General features: G+C 39.1%; 2 protein-coding genes across 4 annotated transcripts in view; one reads left to right on the top strand and one right to left on the bottom strand.

The window, feature by feature from the left end:
• Positions 1-20105, top strand: part of LOC139115246 (tetratricopeptide repeat protein 38-like) — a 260249-nt gene that overhangs the window by 104624 nt on the left and 135520 nt on the right. The gene's annotated exons all lie outside the window — the stretch shown is intronic.
• Positions 1-20105, bottom strand: part of LOC139115249 (uncharacterized) — an 87404-nt gene that overhangs the window by 43215 nt on the left and 24084 nt on the right. Inside the window, exon 2 of the mRNA XM_070677226.1 lies at positions 14288-14506. Coding sequence (XP_070533327.1) covers positions 14288-14463 — 176 coding nt within the window. The 5' untranslated portion in view covers positions 14464-14506. The remainder of the gene's footprint in view (positions 1-14287; positions 14507-20105) is intronic.

Below are 20105 nucleotides of genomic sequence, written 5' to 3'. Positions count from 1 at the left end.
CTCAAAGAACAGTGGTTGGTTTGAAATAGTCCCCTACGATGTGGAAAGTGTCGAAGTAGCAAACTCTCAGTTGAAACCTCACTAAAAGGCTGAAAAATTCAAATGTCCACGGCCATTACACTGTAAATAACGGACATCCACTGATCGAAGTTTAACTTACATAAACTCTAAGTGTCTAACGCAGGCAACGTCCTTCAAACATTACAGTTGTTCTCCTAAACCTCTTCTGTGTTCCCTTCATCGTCCACTGAGAGAGGTAATCGACGATTTCTCCCCAAAACCGTGGCTTAATGGAGTGAATGATACCTGCAGACTCACACATTCAACTGTTCAAGTTCGACACTGGAATTCAAAATGGCAGCCTTGACAAAATTGGCAAATTTAAAGTCTTGTTTTACAACATGTGATATTGTAAGGTCAAAGTTCGAATACATGATGATCTGTTTGACCTGTGACCTCCTGGCTGCTGCCATAGCCTTTCAAAAATTAGTTTTGCGAGAATGGGAATGGGAAGTATATTACTTTTACGCCAACTTTTATACACTGTAAATCAGTCAGTGTACCTCTATGGCCTTCGGACATGTATGATTATGCAAGTAACGATCGTGAGTAGTCAGATTTTAAGCCAATTACCACAGGCACTCCTTAGCCTGGTAGTCTGCTAAGTAGATCGATTTTCGGATCGATCTATTGATCCCGTAGTCGATATGCCCGCCACTGCAACCTAAATACTCACAAGGTGTGCCACACAATCACTCAAAAAACACGCGATCTGGGTTCTCAACTGGCCGTGCGCTCACACAAAACATTCAGAACTACCCACTACTACCATATACCTAGTTGGATCACAAATTTAACCATCTCTTTACTCGCATCATCTTTAAGAAATCGGCTGTGTTTGAGTATTTAGGTTGCAGTGGCGGGCATATCGACTACGGGATCGATAAATCGAACCAAAAATCGATCTACTCAGCAGACTACCCAGCTAAGGAGCGCCTGTGCCAATTACCCTTCTAAATGTGTTTGCATGTAGATTCAACGTAGGACTCACTTTCTGATCGCCACATGACTGAGGACAATGGCCTTATTTAGTGCACAGTGCTACACGGCAACACAGAAAAACCTTGAACAGGGCCCATGGGCTACATTGCAGCTATTCGGTGGTATGACTTGTAAACCAAACAAAAAAAAAATTGTAGTTTCTTTTCCAGAAATTCGTCATGGCTTTTTGAAACTTATCGTTTCAAAACAATGTCCAGAGAAATAACTTCATGCATTGATGTTTTTCAGTACATTTATTTCATATTCCAAGGTAATGTTGCATTGTTTGATAAATTTGCGCATTCCACACACCATTTGACCTATCTAATTTTTTTTTTTCAAAAAATAGTATTTCTCAAATCATTAATCCTTTGACTTTTCTTTTTCTTAAGGATTATGTGGTATTTACAGTACATACCACATATAACTTACCATGCAGATTTTTGTTTATGTATTGAGTGATTATGATATTTGGTATCCTGTTGTTTTCATCATTGGACGACTGTGTTAAATTCTGCCTGAAAATATTCTTTATGACTTGTTGAAGAGAATTTTGCAATATTACAATTTAACCAAAATAAAAATTTAAAACTAAAAAAAATCATGTATCATTTTGTACGAACATACTGGGATTTCTAAGCTTTCTTTCATTGTAATATACTGTACATTATACACTTAGGACAGTAAAAAATCTGGTTAGTACCGAACAAGATATATATATTTCACATATATCTATATGTTCAGTTTGCAAATTTCACCATTATCATTGCGATAATCCCATTAGTGTTTACCAAACTAGAACAAACTTGGTGCAGATTAAAAATGATCAAGTAGAGTGTTTATCAAATTCGTCACAAAGATAATGCTTATATTGTAAGTTTTGATTTAACTGTGGTCATCAACAATGTTTGTTGATATACATTACAATTTGACATGGCATTCTTCTTTGAGCTGCAGGCAGTCTTCAGAATGATCCATTTATACAAATGTAAACGAAGTACATTAGGGAGAGCTGAATTTGGTCTGCACAGAGCTGACAGTTGTCTGCATTGACTTAGTAGACAGCTCAAATTATCAGTTTTGTCTGCTGCCAACAAACTACAGCTCAAGACAACCAAAACAGATCTGCAGTTGAGCTGCACAGAGCTGTGGCAGACTGAAATCAGAGCTGGGGCAGCTCAATACAGATCTGAAGGTTTGGTAAGGGTACATGCAGTCTTGCCAGATGTATTAAAGCAAAAATAATTATTATATTTGTGTTTGAAATTCCATTTGATTGATTATTCAATGAAAAAACACATTAATCAGGTTGGTTTGCTGTGTCGATATTCAAAGCCCAACCACGCAGCGATATAATTATGCCAGGTGTTAAGTTCCATGAATATTCATCAAATGGAGAGAAGTATAAAAGAAAGAAGAAGTACCGAGACATGTGTAATTCCTCGCACAGACCGGGCCCTGCACAGCCGTCTTGGCAGATTCACGATGGCTTCCACCTCTACACCCACCACCGCTACCATCTCCACTGCAACAACTTCAGTAACTCATCCCCAGGTTGTTACTCAGACGGTTTCTGCGACTAATGCCACACGTCGAGCTGCAACGACTTTCGTGGAAGCTCATTGCAAAGGAATGGCGCAGTCTGCTGACACTCATCCAGTACCTGCTAGCGTTGCTCAACAGCCGACTGAAGGAGTAGTGGGAACCAGCAGTGCCACGACCAACGCTCAGTCTACACCAAACACAATGGGGCACAATGAGGTATGTTGAGCAGATTCGTTTGTTCCATTCCCCTGGTGTATACGACTCATTCCTGTTTTCTTCGGAAAAGTACGCATTGAAGCCGTCTTCTCATTTAGCTCTTCACTCTGTTCCGTATGTCTCGTTACCCCTTTGCTGGCAAGTAGTTTGGTATAGTCAGATATTTTGGACTCTGTATGCACGTTCAGCCTACCATCTCGGTAGTTACTCCCTTTTTCATTTTATCGTTTTGTTACCTTGCTAGTTACATGTGTTACATGGCGTATTTACTTCGCATAGTAGTAACAAAAATGTGCAATTAAGCTTTTCTCGGGAAACGTGCGTTACCAGGGTATGCTGCTGTCACTTGTATTCAGTTCGAGGAAAACTAATTTGTTATTCATCATTCTGTTTCATGTTTAACCTCCCTCCGTGCTACTGTTCCGTATTTCTTGTAGCCCTCCCGGGGGTTTTAGATCAGTATTTGGTAACGTATTCATAGTGACCATAAGTTCTTATACTATTGTATTCTACACAAAGTATGACGTATACGCGAGTCAAGGCGTTACGTTGTGTTGCCCATGTGGGGCTTATGAGAATTACGTATACGCGAGTCAAGGCATTACGTTGTGTGCCCATGTGGGGCTTATGAGAATTACATATACGCGAGTCAAGGCGTTACGTTGTGTGCCCATGTGGGGCTTCTGAGAATTACATATACACGAGTCAAGCGTAACGTTGTGTTGCCCATGCGGGGCTTTTGAGAATTATGTATACTCGAGTCAAGGCGTTACGTTGTGCTGCCCATGCGGGGCTTTGAGAATTACGTATACGCGAGTCAAGGCGTTATGTTGTGTGCCCATGTGGGGCTTTGAGAATTACGTATACGCGAGTCAAGGCGTTATGTTGTGTGCCCATGTGGGGCTTATGAGAATTATGTATACGCGAGTCAAGGCGTTACGTTTTGTGCCCATGTGGGGCTTATGAGAATTACATATACGTGAGTCAATGCGTTACGTTGTGTGCCCATGTGGGGCTTATGAGAATGATGTATACGCGAGTCGAGGCGTTACGTTGTTCCCAATGGAGGGGCTTATGAGTATCCATGTATACGCCAGTCAAGGTGTTACGTTGTATTGCCCATGTGGCATATATACGTAGTGTGTACACGCGAATCGGGCGTTATGTTGTTGCCTATGCCCGGGGCATATGAGTAGTATATATAAGGGCGTCGAGATGTATGTTGCCAGTGCGGGGCATATGAGTGTCATGTACACGCGAGTTCAGTTGAACTGAGGTGCCACTTAGTCGCCCATGTAGGGAGCGCATAAGACATTATGCATATACGATTTCAGTTGCTGGTGTGTTGTCCAGGTGGGAATATGCAATATCTTGTATACACAATGAAATTTGTGATGTGATGTCTGTGAGGGACACTGTCACTTGTTCGCTTGGGTTCTGCTCTTCACCTGCGCGGCCCGTGGTCATATGCGAGTACGGGTATCGTATATGAGTGCGGGTGAGATGGTGAGCGAGGGGTCCTAGTGAGCAGGTGATTGTGTAAGCGACACAGTTAATCATAGAAAACGGATTGCCTATACTAGAGGTAGTAATACACGTTTCATTGCATTACAGATGCAAAAACAATTGGCGAAGTTGCAAAAGAAGTTTGATATGCTCGAGAAGTCGGCTGGCAATGCATCCTTTGAAGAGGCTTTGCAAAGAGTGATGGAAGTGGCCAACACCGCATCGTGGAATTCCAGACCACAGCTACTCAATGCACTCAGAATATTGGTGGACAGAGTAACCAACACGGCGCACCCCAAGTCGTCCAGATATAGAGCAGTCTTGGCCCAGTTTGAGACCAATGATTTCGGAGATAGAGCGGGACATTTGATATTTCTGCTACTCGGTAACAAAGAGGAAGAAGAAATAGCGGTAAAGGTCACAACATTTCTCGATCGCAAACCAAATTTTTCCCGTTATAATCCTTATTTCAATAGAGGCACAAAGCGAAATGGGGAGATTAAATGCTAGGCATGCCAGAAAGTGGGCCACTTCACTAAAAATTGCCCAGACAAGAAATAGTTTACACACATGACATTTATACATTGCAATATATTTCAAGCCTATGTATATACGAATATGATATAATGAATTAAAGATATATTAGTTGCATACATATATGTATTGTGTTCCTGTTATGTTGCGATACTGTACTCCTAGACGGGGAGGGCGATCATCAAAGCCCTTTGCCGTTTTGGCTGCCTGCCTTGCAGGTCCTGTCTGGGGGTGCCCTCTTCAGGAATGTACCTTTCTTTTCAGAGTATCACCCATCATTGGGAGTTGGAACACCAAGATCATCAAGGCCCGCAAGACTTTCTCTTGGATGTCCTTAGAGGGCACCCCCAGACACGGTCCTTCCTTACTCCGGTTGTATCTATGATAGCTCGAGGGACGATGATGGCCTCTCCTGCACATCTTGCTTTTAGAAATCCTAAGACCTTTATAGCGGGGGAAATTCACAACCATCTTGATGTTTGGAAAACTCTCACAGACCCACTTGACAACAAACTATTAATCATGGAATGGATTACCAATGGTGTCAGTATTTCTCCCTATATAAGGCATTTCAAGGGAGAGTTTAAGGGTATTGTCTACGACCATATGTCCCCGCCTATTAGGGTCTTTAAGAATCACCCCTCTTGTCAACAATTTGGAAAGTTTTATAGCCTCCACACTGGAAAGTAGATTAGAATCCGGGGCGATTTCGGTATGGGGAAAAGTTGGCATTGACCCCCCTCCAAAATTAGTGATGCCCATCACGATTGAACCAAAGAAGCCTAGATTGTGCATTAATATGCGTTACTTGAATCTTTGGATTAGGGACGTAGACTTTAGTTAGATCACCTGGTGGAAGTCAGTCGATATCTTGATCAGGGGATTCACAATTCAAATGTGATGATAAAAATGGTTACGACCACGTGAAAATATCTGAAATGATAGGAGCTGTCTGGGGTTTCAGTGGGCTGGGGTGTGGTACGTGTGTAATACTTTACCTTTTGGTTGGAAACTTTCAGCATACGTGTATCACACAATTGGGTATTGTCTCACCAGCTATGCTAGATCCCTTGGCGCCCCATGTATACAAAATATCGATGACAGACATGGTGGCCCACTGCGACAGTTCAAAAGCGATCAAAGTCCGCTATTTAGTCGTCACGGATTGGCAGAGTCTGCTGCTTTCATACTGGCCAAATTATGTAATGACGCTGGTTATTTTATTGCCCTCGAGAAGAGTATTCTGATCCCAGTAACATCCATTGTGATGCTCGGCTTTACAGTAGATACGATTACTAGGTCATTCTCAATCCCCCATGATTAAAGAGAAAAATTTTTAGCCCTCTTAAACGATGTCCTCTCAGCCCGGGCCGTTCCGCTCCAGACTATACAAAAACTTATGGGAAAGTGTATGAATTTTGCCTTAGCAATACCTTGTGCTCGCATCTATATTAGACATATGGCAAAATCTATTTCAATAGCAAATTTAAAGGCAATATACTTCATACGAGGTTCGCTTAAACAAGAGTTACAGGAATGGCACCAAATCATTGATTTAGCAGGCACGTTTGGTTGGCTTCCAGAGTATCATATCGCGTTACGTATCGATACAGACTCAAGCTCTTTCAGATCGGGGTACCCTTAGCACATATCGCGGCGATGTTGAATAGGTGATATGTGTATACTTTGCAACAGGAGCATATCGTAGTCAAGGATGCCAAAGCAGTGTATCGGACCCTGCTCGCTTCAAAGAACATGACAAAGATAGCTAGAGTAGATGCTAGGGTTGATTGTCTACCAGTAGTACAAGCATTGAATGCGAATACGGTCGGCTCCAAAGTCCCTACAATTGAACGAGATAATAAGTAAAATATTTTATCTGTGTATGGAAAACCTCACAAAACTGAATGCAACATGTAAAATCAGCATATAACCTTGCCGATGCTTCCTCTAGAGATATTAGCCACAAAAATGCGTCATTGTCACTAAAGACATGTGAATATTTTGAACAAAAATTTGGTCCGCATACCATTGATTTAATGGCATGTACATCAAATGCTAAAGTAGCAAGATTTGTATCCCCACTCCGACAACACGAATCAGAAGGGACAAACTTTTTAGTCACCCCTTCGTTCCACACGAGAATTTGTATGTGTATCCCCCGTTCAATCTTGTCCATCCGGTGATAAAACACCTGGTAGACAAAAAACTCCATGCAACTGTTATCGTTCCAGAAAGAAACTTCGTGGACCCATGGTTGATATCCATCCAACATCATGCAAAAGCGGTAGAAAAAATTGGAAATAAGGGCCAATCAGGAATCATACTTGTCCCATCGCGTCATGGTTATATTGATGGCCTGTTGCCACATGAACTTCATGCGATAAGGTTTGAATTTTAAACCTAATGACTCTCATACACGAACACAAGACAAACACGTTTTTCATAACAGACACATGACACCCCCCAAAAAAAAAACAAAATTCCACCTCGCGTAGCGATTGTAAACCGCCTCCTGTCTTTTCCTCCTAGGCACTCTGTTGGATCTGTGGTTGTTCAAATGACAATGAAAGCTGCCACTGTCGAACGTGTAACACAAAACTCGTGAAGCCAGACGTGAAACCGCAGAATCCAGCCAGACAAAATGACCAACAAACTTTGGCAGATATCGATCAACGTATGCATGAACTGTTGGGAGAAAAATCAGCATATAAGAGACAAAAAGATCGACTTGTTCAGCAGCTCGAGAAATTTCTAGCTTCACTACCTGTCCCAAAAGATTTAACAATGGCGAACCCGGAAGACATTGTACGGTTTTTAATTCAAAAAGATACCGACGCAATACGTGTCAGTATCTGCGTCTTTCTGGTGTGTCTCCCTGCCAATGTCCAAAACGTTTAAAAGCTGCTACGCTAAGAAATATGGTATCCAAATTAAAAACATTTTATCGCATTGTATACAAGGAATTCTCTATTTCAAGACAAAACCCAGCAGAAGCATGCATTGTTGTCAGATACATAAAGAAAATGTCGGAGGAGCAAGCGAAAGCACATGTTACCCCCAAACAAGCCCCTCCACTCTTTATGCAAAAGAGGAAAATTTTATTTCATCATATCATGCAGAAGATTAGTGTCGCAAAGTCTCCTACACAAATATACATTCTGGCAAGGGATCTAGCATTTTTAAGGTGCTGTTCTTCTCGGGTGATAGGGCTGGGGATTTGGGAAATGTAAAAAGACAAGAGATATTACGTTTTCCAGACAACTCCGCTTTATTGTTTAATCACACATTTGGAAAGACACTCCGGGGAGGGTCAACTAACATGTTTGCGATAAGGAGATGTGAAGACAAGTTCTTATGTCCGGTGAACACCATAGAACAATATATTTGTTTAGCTAAGGATTTAGGTATTGATCTCAGGAGAGGACATCTCTTCTTACCGACAACCTCCAGCGGAGATATTGAACAACGCCCTTTAACATCACAAGTGTCTTATCAGCGCCTAAAACTATACCTCCAAGAATTAAACATGGATTGTGGCGAGACTCCTCACAGCTGTAGGAGCGCAAGCGCTGTAACCTTGGCCATCATGGCAGATACTGATATCAAAAGCCTTATGCGTCACGTTGGTTGGCGGTCGGAAGAGATGGTTAATTATTATACAAAATTGTCAAATGTTATGTCAGTTCAGGACCTAGCACACAAGCTTGTTGAAGCTGTGGATAAAAATCTATGCACCTTACAAAGTTATGAACAAACTGAGAAACTAATGGGTTTTACGATGGCCTTTGAGCCATAGTATGTACATGTGTGAAATGGCAATTAATAACCGCTGTATCAATATTAAAGGAAGAAGATAATAAAACAATCTGGCATAATTTATACTGATGTCCTGTCTTATAGGAAAACGTGTTTCATAAATGGCTGATGCATGGTGGTTCGCATGTATTAGTGATGGTTTGGATGAGGAAGGAGAGAGTTATAGGCAAGTGTTTGTAGGAATGGGGTTACTTAGTGAGGAGAATATTATAATATATGTTTAATGTGTGGAATGGACGGCCGAACAATACCCGCATCCCCAATCCTTAACAATCGGCTATATTCATGAGCGAGTGATTGGGCTTTAAATATTATATTATTCAAAGCCGAACCACGCAGCGATATAATTACGCTAGGTGTTAAGTTCCATGAATATTCATCAAATGGAGAGAAGTATAAAAGAAAGAAGAAGTACCAAGACATGTGTAATTCCTCGAACAGAGGCTGCCGCAGGAATGGTATAATAACGGATGCGGTGATATGAGCAGAAAAGAAGGCAAATGCATGAGATAAAAATGCGCTGCCCACCCACCCACCCTTAAGATGATTTAATCTTCCGCATGGATGTAGCCTCCACAATACCCGCATCCCCAATCCTTAACAATAGGCTATATCATGAGCGGAGTGATTGGGCTTTAAATATTATATTATTGTTTATGCTTATAAAATGATTGTTTATCTGATATACGAACATGTTGATAAAACATATAAGCCTATTAAGAAAATAAGCTTAAACACCATTGGCTCCTATGTTAACAGACGAATATCACTTTGGCATGAACTAGTTTTGTGGTCGCCATCAAGAATTGATTTTGCTGACTAATGGTGTTAAAGTACAAGTCTCCTTATGTACACTTACTTGAATTTTCAAGGCACTGGCCTTATTGAGTGGACTTTATTTGTTTGAATGTTAAAATACAGACCTCCATGTATGCATCCGCTTAACGATGCGACTCAGGTTCAAAGGTCAATTTTGGCAATTTTTTTAATTTCAAATTTCGAACCACTGACACGTTGCCTTTCTTTTGGGGAAAAGTGCTGGGATATATCGTACCGAGAAATTCCTCAAATATTACTAAAATGGCAAACTATCAGCTAAACCGCGTGCCATTATTGCCCTTTTTCTTAACGGTTGCAGATTACCGACCATGATATCTTTGATAAACACGCAGAGATTATGTATAGGCTTGGCGGTAGAGAGCGCATGCGCTATCTTCAGCGTTATGCTCAGCTTTCTTAACTCCGCAGGTATTGGTACGGCAAACACGTACAGCAGACTAAAGCCGGCGCTCGCGCTCAGTACCGTCGAAAAAGCAAGCGAGGTCCACAAAGCGAACCTGAAAAAGATGGCAACGTGCGCAGAGGTCGATTTAAATGTAGAAACAGTCCGACTATGCACTGCAACAACGATCAAGAACGTAGTGAAGAGTCAGATTTGGCTGAGCGAGGACGCAGTCATTAACAGAGACGTGCTCAATTTAACAACAATGAAAGTATTTGACACCCTGTTTTTGAACATAGTAGGCTACGCTGATTATATACCCGAGTCCTAAAATTAGCCTGAGCGAGATAAAACTTCTCTTAATTGCGATAATTTTATCTCTCTTGTTGTACATGCTTGGTGTTAGTATCGTGATCTTTTATATATTTAAACTCGAAGTTTCATCTTGCAGCCTTTTCGCATTTACCGATTACAGAAACCTTGAGGAACACAGTACCCAGTAACATGCGACATTTATGTCAAGGAGTTTCCCAATCGAGTGCATGAGTTCATACACACATCATGCAGATTCACAAGAGCAAGTTCACCGATCTGCTAATTTTTCAAAACGAAATACACATATTTTTTATTTCATGCCTTTTCTTTCTTAAATGTAACCCAAAAATTAAATCACGTCAAACGTGGATTGCAAGAGTTCACAAATCATTCTTGTGTTGTCTGAACTTATCTACTACCCGCAGACTCCACAGCTGCTAGCCGAACCTCAACACTGAACGTAAAACAGACCCGACTCAACTTCCAAATGCCGAAAGTAGCTATATGAGGTCAGTCATAAAATGTTTGATTAAGGAAAAATCTCCACGAAGAAATTATGTGTGCGCTGGTATTGCGCAAGTCGAGTGACTCCACTGTAGACAAGTCGATACTTTGTCTCTTGGAACACGCTGTCGATGACAGCCTGCACTGTTCTACGCTACGGCATGTGTATTAGCTTGATAAAATCGGTACAAGAACAAATATAAATATATTTTGAAAAAAATAACACTAGTCCATCTCTCCCGTCGTAACGAAGGGCGACAAGTTTGCAGCGCGGTGCAAAAGCTAAGAAAATACAACAGACATTTTATGTTGTCAAAAGTTACATGTGTTCGTCTCATCTTGAAGTCGAGGTAGGAAAACTAGCAGATGTCGTCGCTAACATGAACTTGACAATCATTTTTCACAAAGAGCATGCATAAATTGCCGATCGCTAGACAGAAAGTAGACAACTTGATTCAAGTATAGGATAAAGCCCGAGTACAAGGGCTCTTCTGGTATATAAAGTCCAACCTAACGATAAAATGTCGAGGCCGCAGGCCGAGACATTTTATCGTAGGGTTGGACTTTATATACCAGAAGAGCCCTTGTACTCGGGCTTTATCCGACTTAAAAACTATCGCCCCTAACTGATATATTTTCGTTTTCAATGTGTTTACGTCAACCGTCCCCTTTGTCAATGTAACTTGTTTAGGATATGAATTAAAACTTTTATTTGTGAATTAGCCTTCAATGTAATGGAACATCCTATAAATGCCCAAGGGCACATTATATAAATGCCCAAGGGCACAGCAGATTTTGTGTTGCAGCTAGTTCCCGCTGTGTTACCAAATTTGAATATTAAAACGTACCAGATGTCTACAGAATATGACATGTTCACTTTTGATTGGACAGTACTTTACTACGGCGCTGTCATTCGTTTCTGGAATTCGGTGACCAAGGCTTTATGAGTAAATAAAACACCCTGAATTGAGCACTCTGATTGGTCAATCAACAGTAGATTTTAAGAACAAGTAAATGCCTGCCGCGATCGCGCGACGACAGCACAAGGTCTCGATCCGATAGACTTTTTTACACAAGTTTCGACATCTTCATCTTGACTGTGAACTCTGGTAACCAGATTGTAACCATTGAGACAACAGTATACAGTTAATATGCTAGTTAAACGTTCGAAAAATTGATTAAATTGCTAATTACCCTTCTGTGTTTGTTGTGTAAATAACAACCACTACTTGCACTTAGCATTTGCCAGTTCACAATATAATTTAGTTCTATTTTCACACGATCTGCAATCCTAAATATGTTCTAAATTCCCAAAGCTGACGATAAATATTTCAACTTAGTCTTGGTGTAATAAAATTCGCAGAAAATAGTATGCAAGTCGGACTTCTTGGCCACACACTGGCAACAAACAAATTCAGATACTTGGCAGCTACACATTGGAACTCCCTTCCCCCATCAATCAAACAGATCACCACAAGGCATGCATTCAAAACAAAACTCAAACACTACCTTTTACATAGTGACGATTAAGATTCATATAACTTTACCAGTAATTTATTGTATTCGAGTGTTTCAAATGTTGTGTATTTTTACAGTTGCATTGTTCAACTCCAAGTTTTTCGATCACATCTGTGAATGTCTTTTCGTTTTATCACCAGCTGTACGGACTGTCATCAGATCTTACTGTACGAGATAATATGTTCCTGGGGCCATGAACATGTATTAGTTCTACCGAACTATCTTCATGGTCCTCACCACTCAACTTCAGATATTTCAGACACATTATTGTAACTCATATTTATACATTTTGTTTATTTGCACTGAATTGTATATTTTACAAATGTTCATTTTTCGTCAGTGGTGAAATAAATAAACAAACAAACAAACAATGTGTGACACATAGGTCGTTTACACAAATCATCGATTTTCTCAGTTCCTTTTTTCGGCAGTGCGTACATTATTCAAATAAGTATAAGTCGGCGGCGCATGGACCGATTAGCCAGATTAGTCTGACAGTGAATGAATACATCTGAAAGACCATGTCTCAGATTTCTGATAAAAGGCCTGGAAGTGAAGATATCCTGACAAACGTGAACAAAGGCCGATAGTTTACGTAAAAATCGTCAAGTTGACACGTTGAAGGCTCATTGTGCGAAAACAAAGCGAATTTCAAAAATCCGGGACACTGTTTTTTGCCCAGTATACCCAGCCGTCGATTGCCGTAAACAGATGACCAAGGCCGATTGGAAGTTTGTACTTACACTCTTTTGAGTAATAAAAACTAAAAAACACGTGTTTTGAGTAAAACAACCGTATGCGCACTGTTTTTGAAAAACTAACAAATTTTTTGAACTCTTCGGTGACCGAGCAGATAAAAAAGTACCACATGTCGGGTGTGTGACCACTTCTTCTATGTGAAAATGCGGATTGAAAATACGTGTCAATGAACCTGAGTCGCTACCTTAAATGTTAAAGATCTCGACCTCATAGAATGGGCTGTGATTACTTGAAGTTGAAGATTAGCTTGAAAACCAGGAGAATGTACACAGCGCAATTTGCGATCACTCTTTGGCACGCTTTTATTTATAGCGGAATGTGTTTACACAGTATGCTTGTTCATTGCTTGCATTTTGGCCCTCCCGAACTGTCAAACGGAAACACAACACCATTAACCTCAACAGATCATTACATTGATAGCATCAGCCAGGAAGAGGACTTTCATGAGGTAGTACAACGGCACTGCCATGACAAGAGAAATTACCATTGCATTCGGATAATAAATACCGCTGTCTCCCTGCTGCATTGACGAAATTTCACGGACCTTAAGTTGTGTATACATTATGTTCTTCATCTTTCGACTTGAATAAAGATCGCGTTTATCACAATTTGTACAGATGAGGATCAACTCATCGTTCAACTGACATAAAAAGCCTTTTTCCATTGTGTTTCACAGTGGCTCTGTATTACTATTATTAATTGAAGCCATATTACTGGAAACTCTTTTACAGTCTAGCCACTTTCCTTTCTGATCTACTTCTCCTTTCTTTTTCCCGTTTTCCCAATATTTTATTCTCCGTTATTATTTGTTCTTTTCCTGATTTCTCTCTTTTATTTCCCTTTGCATCGCAACTTCCCTTTTCATTTTCTATTTTTCTTTCGTTTTCCCTCTTGCAGCTAAAATGACCCCTCACTTTGTGTTTGCTTGGTAGTGCTTTACAATGGTGCATGGAGTGCTTTAGTTTCTTATGTGATAACGCATATCCTTTTCTTTCAAGATACTAAACTCAAAATCCATCCTCACTCTACTTTCCCCTTCTTACGTTTCAATCTCACCGGCCAAATTGTCAATAAAACTGTTGTTTACCTTCGCTTGTTAATGTTGGTATCACGGAATCACCAGCACTACATTTTACTTGTCAATTTAAACAATATATTCAATTGGCCATTGTGAAATATTAAACATATATGACAGATTGAGTCAACACGGCTTATGAAAATGGAAACATGTACATATGTACACAGAGTGATATTGGTAGAATTTTAGCTTAAAGAAACAGTGGATGAATAGAAGAATATATATTTTACCTTGAGTTAATCTCGTTGTCATATGAGAAACGCTTTATGGCTACTCTGTGATTGAGTTTGGTGTGAAATCCAAGATAAACCTTAGCAAAGCACCCAGCTCCGATGAAGCCATCTTTCTGAACAACATCAGTGCTTGGTATGATATCGCCCCTTGCAAAGTATTTGGATAAATCCATCACACTCGACACTGGTTTCTTCTCGCAGCTTGACACTGCCTTCCTGGAAGGTCAAATACAATGTATTGTTGTGTAAAAAGGACACAGAAACTGGTATTCTAAGGTGCATAGTGTACATGAATAAATCATTTCCACTGTTTTTCAAGACTGCGATTTGTTAGTTCCCGGAAATTGTTAACTTATAGAGTAAGCCTCATTGAACCTTATCTGCCCTAAAAACCAATGAAAGGGCAATAGAGCGCTAGCATGTGCATGTTAGTTCTTTTTATCTTTGGTTAATTCATAATTTTGCATTATTTTTCCTAAGTTTGATGTGCTCTGTCCGTCTGACTGAGGTTGACATGTAGTGTACGCGTTAAAATCATGATATCAAACCAAATACAAACAGAGTAAATTATATAATACATGTACATTTTCTTTTTCCCAATGCTGTTGATTACCTGTCAATTTATTGCAAAAGTTTTCATATTTAGAGCTATTACGTACCGCCACATGAACCAATTTGAGTGGAAATAGGGAAATGCTGAAATTGTAACCCACATGTGCAACTTCACAAAAAAGGATATAAAGGTTTTGTTTACCAATCAGTTACATTTTATGGCACTGATGGTGCAGTCGAGAAGTTGTTTTTTCATTTTCTAGAAATCACATGTTTTGTAGCTTTTTGTCTTTTATTTGTGAAATTCCGTATCATGATAGAGATGAGTACAATTTCATGTATTTCAGGAAAGTTATAAATATGTCAGAATTACATGTTTATAAATTTTTCCTCAAATTTCTATCATTGCATCTCTTCTGTCAATTTCTTTTTCAAAATTATATCTTAACACAAGATCTCTCTTAAGTATAATTTCAACAGCTACATTCATTTCTGTGACCCAAAACTTGTGTATGCCCAATTTCTCTATAAGAATCAGAAGCTTAATAACCATTTGGTAAATTTTTGGAACCGTGCAATCAGAAAAACATGAAAATATAATATGCGATGGAGTTATTGAGGCATGAGGCATGAGGCTGGTCACAATATATCTTAACTTTTTCAGCATTTCTCAGCAATTTGACAGTATAAATATCTATGTTCAAGGGAATCAACTTGATGATAAACTTGACAATTAATTGACTCTGTCTTTTTCGAAAAGAATAAATATTTGTTACAAGGAAGAAGACGATGAAGGAGTTTCCACTTGAATTCTCTCAGTTTCGTTTCTTTGGCCACAGTGAAATTCATCCAAATTTTACAAACATTCTCTATTTTATCTGGATCTTTGTTTAATTTTTGAAACCATTTAAAAAGTGACTTTGTTGTATATGATGTACAGCGCTAAACAAGTATAGCGTAAAAATTCTTGTACGTAAAATTACAAACTGTTACCTCATAATCATTTATGATTACACCATAGTTAAATTGCTCGGGGGAAATTGAATAAAAGCATATAAATTTTGCTAGACCAACCAAACTCAGTTCGATGGCCTCTGCTAGCACGACTGAGATTTACACTATTCCATGCATTCAGTAGATTTACATGGAAATGTGGCAAGAGAGAATGTACATGATTATGAACTTTACTCCAAATAACATACTGATGTAATAAGCTGGTGGTGTTATCTAAGTGAAAATATATTTGTAATGTTATAGTCCATGCGGCACCTTTACATTCAAGCAATCGTTTGACCCACATAGCTTCCAACGCTTGTACCTGACACTTTACATTAATATGTTTAACACCACCATTGTTGTATTCGTTTTCAATCATTTTGTTTGACAAAATGCGCTTATGCTTTTCAAAACTATATATTAACCTTTGAACCTTATTACATATGTCATTAGGCTAGCCAATTAAAGAAGATACAATATTTTAACATTGCCAAAGCTTTTGCAACAACAATCCTTAGATAAATAGTTAAGCGTCTACGGCTCGAAGAATTTAAAATTTTCTCCGACAAAATCAATCTTTCCATTCTAATTCAGTTTTTGCATTGAGAGTCGTTGTATCCTAAATACACGCACAATGTTTTAACTGCCTGGGTTGTTACACGAATACTGTTCGCAAGGTTATCATGCAGTCGAGCAAAAAGGCTTTTGTTTTCTTCTTGTTCAATTTTAAACCACTACAACTGTGAAAGTTCTCCATTACACTCAGTACATTTTCAATTGAAGCAGAAGCAGTCTTTAATGACTTAAAATAATCTTGTTGAAGAAATAGTTGTGAATCTCTTGGATAACCCTACGAAAATGTCTCCAATCCACTTTGAAAGTCCAATAATTTCAGTCATCATATATATGTAGCAGAATTTTTAGCCACTTGATTGCAAGACTACCTAATTTAAGAATTGCCGAGCCATTTAAACTTGATGGTTTTTTTCTCAATCTTATAATAGAATGGTTATCTTGTTTTAGCGGAAGTTCGTTGTTTGAAAAGCCCATTTGAACGGGTAAGATAGACAAAGCAGTTAAGGATAATGCTGCAAAATGAGACAACAGCAGGTATACGTAAGGGAACGAAGGAAAGTTTATATTTCCCCGCTTTTCGTTATAGATTAGTGACCTACAGACATATGTATGTCAGATATATTGAAGTTGAAATTGTCTATCCGCTAGGCGACTGGATGCCTTATGTTGTGAGTTCAAACCCGATTGAAAACAAGCCGTATTTTCTACCCTAGGTTGATAGCTCTGCGGCGGACAGTATTGTATTTATTTATTACGAAATATCAAAAATTCAAGACATGGTTTTTAAACACTTTACCCTGCTGTCGATTCCCATAAACAGCTCACCAATGGTCATCACTCCTTCGTACTTACAGTTTTTTGAATGAAAGAGCTCAAAAACACATTTTTGAGCAAAACAAAGACACACACACAGGCTTTGAGACATTCTCACAATTTTAGTAATCTTCACTTGTCGAGCTACCAAAATATATACTGTATGTCGGCTGTATAGATTCATTTTAATTGTGAAAAATTAGTCTAAAGATCAGTTTCTGAAAACATGGGACTCCCCTTTAAAGTTGGCCACTTCATGGCCAACCCTCCATAAATGGTGCATCCAAGTAAACATGAACACAAGACATGGCGAGGCCATGCAAGGAAGCCATATACAACGTTCCTGCGTACAAAAATCCCGTGAAAAAAGACTTTCTTAAGCTCTGATTCACGGTATTAGGTCTTGCTTTTTCTTATTTTCACAGGGAAGCATGGTACAAATAATTCTTCCTGTGCATTCGAGAGCACACGAGAAGTAAACTACACCGTAACATTTCGATAGCGAGCGACTCGCATGGGTCGGCGACATATCATTGGCTGTATCACGTGATAGAGGGACTTTGTTGTGGCTCTGGGTCGGCTGTTCTATATTTACACTGCTGTCGATTTTTTCTTGTTAAATTGGCTGCAAATGATTAATCGAAATTTAATTTTAATTTTAAAGGTGAGAAAATGTTGTGGGCGTCGCAATGGAAATTAAAGGGACAAAGTCGGTCATTTTTATGAATTTTGTTTGATTCGAGATACTACTTATATGTTTGACATGTTTAAAGATACTGAATAAATGGGCTACCATGCATATATCCGACCCCGGTTTTAGGGAAATTAAATAGAGCCATCGCGAAAATGAATGAATGACCATAAATTCATTATTGCGATGGTTCCATGTATCGTGTCTAAAACCTGGGTGGAATATTTGCATGGTGACCTATTCATTCAGTATCTTTCAACATGTCAAACAATATAAGTAGTTTCTTGCATCAAACAAATTCATAAAACATGGCCGACTTTGTCCCTTTAAAATAATAAATGCTAAGTTCTAGATAAAAGTGTCACAAAGGGTGATTCAAAACAATAATTTTTTTTTCCGTATGTCAATTGTCAGGCGCCCGTCGTTAGTAAGCATCTTTTCAGCCAGACACTCCTCTATTTCGCAGACAAAAGAGCTCATTATATTGTACAAAAAGTGATGCACAGTTGCTACATCGAAAAAAATTGAAGTGAAATAGGTTGCGACACCCCGCAAATCAAATACCAAAGTATTACCCGACAACCATAAGAGCCAAGTTCTGCATTTTTGCAGGCTCCATGCACCAAATGCCCACTTAAGTGTTGGCGGTGTTTTCAATCGTGCGTAGGATAACATCAATGACTATTTTTGCTAGGGAATTTAACTGAAATTGGAAGAAATCTGTATATGTTTAAAAAATGGAAGATTTTCTCAACACTCAAGATTTAAGAGCTTCCCCACACATTTGAGCAAGCCATTTAGCCGATTACACCACGGCCGTTATATGGCTGAATGATTACGGTCTGACAAGACGCGCTACTCTTTGACAAGTCACAGTATAGTTTTATTTTTTCCCTTTTGTTTTAACACGCTTTTATCTTCATTGATCAGTGAACTTAAATAATTCGACCACTGTTAAAGACGGTCACCATATTTTTTAATAGACCATTATTATTATTATTATTATTATTATTATTATTATTATTATTATTATTACAAGTTTAGGGGCTATAAGTATTATATAGAAATCTAATAACAGTTCATTGAAGCTGTGGGAATTCTGAAAAAGAGGTGTTCGAATGCAGGCCCATCATGGCAGTCGTGGGCGCGCACAAAACAAGGCACAGCGACTGTGGAGAGTCTATGCCAGTGTATTTGCTGCAAATATACCTTCACGCATGCGCACTCGTTTGCCAGTGTAGTCTGCCAATATGAGCATGCGCAATTGAGTTTACCTGCCCGTGAATGTGTAGTCTGCACTACGTCTCGTGCTATAATCTTGTCGTTGAGCTTTGCATGTTGACAGAAACTGGAATTACTGCTGAGAATACTTTTCAGGACATCACAAGTGAGTCCCTACCTAAGGTAACAAGTAGGACGTTTAGGAAATCCTTTCAGAAAGTTCACGCCGTCTGTGGCCATTTTGTGGAGTATAATACATACCTGGAGCGACGGTATACAGTATTTCTACTGTACGTATTGCCAGATAATATGCGATGGAATTTTGCGTTCACGTCGTTCAATAATTCAGATGGAAATGCCGGCCTTCTCCAAACTTTGAAAAAATCAGGGTGACAGACTTTGGAATGCTAACTCTTGTATAACAATGACATTGAAGACATTTGTATTCGAGCTCGGCAACATTTTTTGATTTGAGAACTCTCATCATGGCGGATTCACTGAAACAGTGAGTATTCAACAACTTTTTCCTATGTCCATGTAGCACTTATGCAAAAATAAGCGAGTCCACAGGCCTTTGGCGAATCAAGAAAGGCGTTTTTCACCAAGCTGAAAGGTTGAAAGATGCGTCCGTCACTTTGCGACAAGCTAGATAAATGCAGTCAAACCCAGCTGGGCATAGAAATTTGCCATTTGTTCTTGAGACGACCGGCCGTGCGGTGGAACTATGACAAAACTATGGAAACATGGGGCAGTGAAATCGATATCATATTTGGTCTTTTCGACCCAAAATACCCTTATGGTGAAATTTTCATGGAAATTGAACCTATTATTATTCGCGTTATTATTTCTATATAATACTTATATTAATTATTATTATTATTATTATTATTATATACAAGTTTAGGGGCTATAAGTATTATATAGAAATCTAATAACAGTTCATTGAAGCTGTGTGGGAATTCTGAA

This window comes from Ptychodera flava, chromosome 17 (genome assembly GCF_041260155.1).
Source record: "Ptychodera flava strain L36383 chromosome 17, AS_Pfla_20210202, whole genome shotgun sequence".
NCBI lineage: Eukaryota > Metazoa > Hemichordata > Enteropneusta > Ptychoderidae > Ptychodera > Ptychodera flava.
The sequence above is the reverse complement of the archived record's forward strand: the minus strand, read 5'-3'. Positions and strand labels throughout refer to the sequence as shown.